General features: G+C 38.5%; 1 protein-coding gene across 3 annotated transcripts in view; it reads left to right on the plus strand.

Annotated features, from left to right (window-relative positions):
- LOC106877379 (uncharacterized) overlaps window positions 1-3,321 on the plus strand; it is a 39,397-nt gene extending 36,076 nt beyond the window's left edge. For all 3 annotated transcript variants that reach the window (XM_052974568.1, XM_052974567.1, XM_014926267.2), the window contains one exon: window positions 2,013-3,321. In XM_052974568.1, the coding sequence (XP_052830528.1) occupies window positions 2,013-3,313 (1,301 nt within the window). In that variant the 3' untranslated portion in view covers window positions 3,314-3,321. The remainder of the gene's footprint in view (window positions 1-2,012) is intronic.
- The last annotated feature ends 1,424 nt before the right edge of the window (window positions 3,322-4,745 follow it).

The following is a 4,745-nucleotide window of genomic DNA, read 5'->3' on the forward strand; positions in this document are numbered from 1 at the left end:
CACGAGCAGGCTGTTCCGTTGATCGGATCAGTTGGAACCCTCGACGTCGTAAGCGACGGAGTGCCAACAACAGCCCTAGTCCAAAAGTTCTATGACTAAAAGTGCTCCAACCGTGACCCTCTTGTTTTTTTATTCGGACACAGTATAACTAAAGCTACATTATTTAATGTGTCATTTCATATTTAAGACATTAATATATGCTTTGACGGAGATAAGTCTGGAATTTCTCGTAGTTTGAATAACGTGGCTCGTCTTAAGGAAGAATTAAAAATGAACATAACTCAATTTAAAGACGAGTTTTTATACAACAAATGCCACGAGAGAAGGAAAAGGTAACTGGAGTGACGGGTTTGCATTTTTAATTCTTAATAAAAGAATCAATGGTATTGTTTTTATTCAAGCGGTGTTGCTGGTAAGTTTGTTACCTGTACACAGAGTTCTCGAATCGCACCGGTGTCATATGTGAAACTATTCCTTAAAATATATTGGTTCCTACATCAGGATCTGCTTTTGAAAACGAATGAAGGGATCACGAGAAAGGGAAAGATTAAACTCACAGCCTGTTGCCTGGTTGTTGTTTAGTCCGACGTACAGATATAATCAAAATCACTCCACTCGTGACCATCCCGTCTGTTTCCTATCTAAAAGGATCCAATAAACACACTACCCAAGATGTCCTTCTTTTTCTAAGACAGTAGAGCATGATTGATGGAAAGTCGACTGCCATTTCTAGTAGAGAGAACGGCTACATAGAGGCTACTTTGTTTCTTATTGACTCATACTGGTATCAGTGTTAGAGTAGCATAGATGAAAGTGTCCTTCCATTTTTTTTATAAGATAGGGGGTGACTAGAGAGATTTAAATGTTATTTCTAGCTGGGTGAACGACTACATAGAGACTCCCTTGTTGACTTAAACTCTTATTAGTCATAGTATATATAGAAATACATTATGTAATGTGTCGCTTTTGTCTTTAAAATAAGGGTTAAGATCCCCTTCGGTCATGACTGACCATGGGATTTGCACCTAGGAAGTCTGGACAAAGTTGTTTTACAGAGGACCAACAGTCACCCATGCATACCGGCCTCCCCTATCCACGCCATCGATGTTATCCAAGGGAAAGGCAAAGGGGCCCATAAAGCTTGGCACCAGAGATGTTGCAACTCATTTCTACGGATGAATGAACTGGAGCAACATGAAATGAAGTGCCTTGCTCAAGAACACAACACACAGCCCGGCCTGGGAATCAAACGCACTACCCTATGATTGTGAGCCCGACACGAAGCACTGAGCCATGCTCCTTCACTGTTTCGGTGTTTTACTGGTACTTAATTTCTCAATGCTGAAACGATGAAAGGCAAAGTTAACCTCAACAGAATTTGAACTCAGAATGTAGCGACTGGTGAGATACCACTTAGCATTTCGTCCAGCATGCTATAATAATAACAACAATAATAATCCTGTCTACTATAAACACAAGACCTGAAATCTGGCAGGGGGGGGGGGACTAGTTGATTACATTAACACTTGCAGGAATTAAACTCAGAAAAATAAACCATTACGATCAAAAACTGCAAAATATATTTGTCAGGTGCTCTACCGATTCTTTGCTTTTATAAGTTTTACAATAATAACTGAATCAAAAACTCACAGTTTGACTTCTATTTTGTTGAAAAGCCAAATAAATTAATTAACTCCATCTGATTATTTTCTAATAAGTGCTCAGAGCTTTTAATTAATCTTCAAGAATTTCTACAATTTTAGTAAGACAAAAACGAAACAGTTATCGCTTTTTTATATGTTGGTTGTTTAACCCGTGGTCAGTGCTGATCCAGCAGACCTGTGATCAAAGGGTTTTTATAATAAAATGAAATTTCTTTTGTGATTCTGTGAATTTATAGACTTTGTTTATTTTTTTTCTTTCTGTTTTTGTTTTTACTCTTGACAAAGTATTTCATAACCATTCTCTCCCTCTCTCTCTCATTCTCTTTTTTTTTCCTCTTCTTCCAACAGAGTTTGCAGTCCGTCATTCCCGACCCTCAGCATGCAACAACATGTTTCTGTCATTACTCTTTAAAAGTTCACCGTGTCACTTCCTTCAAAGTTTTAAACATATTTACTTCACCTTGCATACATGGAAGACACCTACCACAACAAACATTATTGTCTTGAGAAACTGTCGTCAAAAATACGTCGCGAAAACACCAAACACTGTTGGTTATTTCTTTCCTCGAAACAAAAGAATTCGTAAGGAATATACAGATGCCATTGATATTGTTATTGAAAACAACCAAGAGAAGATTGATAAAATTGCCACCCTGATGTCTTGTAGCATAGAACAAGCTGAGAAATTGGTCCGTGCAGATTCCAGATTAGTCACAGTGATAAGCTTTCAGAAGGTCCAGACCACAATTTCTAAGCTCCGACAGGCAGGATTTTCAGCAGACAGCGTTATCAAATATTCCGGCATATTTTCCAGGAATTTGGGAGCTTTACAGCGTCGACTAGATGACATGCAGTTGTTCCGTAAGTACCATTACTCAATGGAGTGTGTGTTTATGGGTCAAGGCAAGTATGAGAAAATACGTGGCATACTTCTGAGGGAAGCCATATTAATGGGCCAGCATCCAACAAGGTTGAGCTATTTGTCCGAATTGCTGGAGTGCAGTGAAAATCAGCTGCAGGAAGCTATTGCATCTGGTTATAGCTTCTTGAGACTGAGGAAATTGTCAGCCCTGAAGGCTGTAGTTAATCTGTATGTCAAAAATGGAATAACAAAGAAAGACATTGTTGATAATATTACTATATTTCGCTTAAAACCTCTCGATTGTAAACAGCGCCTGAAAGTATTGAGACAACCATACTATGACAAAGAGAAAAAAATTGAAATGCTATATAAACTCCGGAAGTTATTTTACATAAGTCACAGGAAATATTCAGAAAATCAAGAGGCACTTGGCAATCATGAAGACAAGTATCACTATTTACAAGAGCGCCTGAACTGCAGTAGAATGGAGCTTGAACTGTTATTCATCAAAGCTCCCATAATGAGGATAACTTCTCCAAGACGTTTGAAGAGAGTCCTAGATGTTCTCTTGGATGAATTTGGTTTCACTACCCAAACAATATTCCGAAATTATCACCTTCTATTTTTCAGTGAAAACAGATTGAAGCATCGGTGGAAAATTCTAGAAAATTTTGATTTGCATGAAAGTGAGAAGATTGCTGACTTAATTTTACCTAAGAAAAAATTTGAAATGAAATATCATGAGACTTCTTCTTCTGATGAAGAATTTTCAGATGATAAATCATAACAACAGTTTCTCTTATGTCTTCATGTCTTGTTATTTATTTCTACTAATATTGTTGTATTTTAACTTGCTGTTCTTTCTTTTCTTATTTTTTCTTCATCTCTCTTTGTATTCTGTCTTGTATCAGGAATACAAACTGTAAAAATATGTTCCTTGACCCCATCCTGTCACCAGATACCCCAAAATCATTAAGAAAATCTAAAAGCTCAAAACCTTTAGGAATCATATAAAATCACAACCATACTATAGCTAACTATAGACTTGGACACTGTCCAGACCCTTAGGAACTACTTCAACTCCTTTGGTATCAGAACACTTTGCAGTATTATGGGTTACCATTTGTCAAATTTCATATCCAACCAATGACTCCATTCAGAAACTGGGATGTGTCCTCTTACTTGTATGGATCAGGCTGCACCGGTTCAGATCAATTGACCATGTTGATCACTTTTCTGAGTTAAACTCTGTTTACCGTGTTCTCTTCATTGAGGATCCAACTGGGTTGACAGCTCATGTTGATCGACCACATGCCACATGGTCACGGCAGAAGAGGAGGCATCTCATGGAGATGGGGACTGACTGGAACTTTGCTCGACAGGACACTCAGAAGGACCCAAGAATATACTGACAAATGGTGAATGCAGCAATGCACTGCAGCAGTACTTGCCCCCCACACCTGACTTGCTCATACAACTAAGCACCCACCCCAGGACTTAGAGGGATCCTTCTATTCACTAACACCGACAGCTGCTCATACCAAGACTGTTAGATTCTGAACCTGGACCAAATTATCGTCTTCATCGCCATCGTCGTTTTAGGGTTCACTTTTCCATGCTTGCACGTGTCAGACTGAATTTGTTGAGAGAGATTTTCTATGACCAAATTCCCTTCTTGCTGCCGACCCTCACATGTTTCCAACTAAGGTAATATATCCCCATGACTAGACTTATCTTAGAAGACTGAAAATGGAGGATTCTGATTGCATGATAAGGACATGCTTACAACTATCATACATCGTCAAGGCAATTAAACAGTAACATACGCTTGCACACACACATACATATATACAGGGTGTCCACAAAGTCTGGGTACATGGAGTAAATAAAATCATAACATAAACAATTAAGGTGCCATGCAGTGGGACTGAAACGGGAACCATGTGGTTAGAATGCAAACTTCTTAACCAGATAGCCACACACACATGTATGTGTGTGTGTGTGTGTGTATATCACGTGCTTACGGAATAGCTTCACAGAAAGTCGTCTAGGTGTTTATCACGTTATTTAAGGCAATAAACATAAAACGTCAAGAAGACCTATTAAAGACGAGAGGGGGAACATAAGGTTCCTTGTAACTGCTGGTTGCAACACTCTTTCTTCACCAATGCTGCACTTTACATACAGAACACTTTTGCAACAACAAGTTGTTATATATA

The sequence above is a fragment of the Octopus bimaculoides genome, chromosome 18 (genome assembly GCF_001194135.2).
Source record: "Octopus bimaculoides isolate UCB-OBI-ISO-001 chromosome 18, ASM119413v2, whole genome shotgun sequence".
NCBI lineage: Eukaryota > Metazoa > Mollusca > Cephalopoda > Octopoda > Octopodidae > Octopus > Octopus bimaculoides.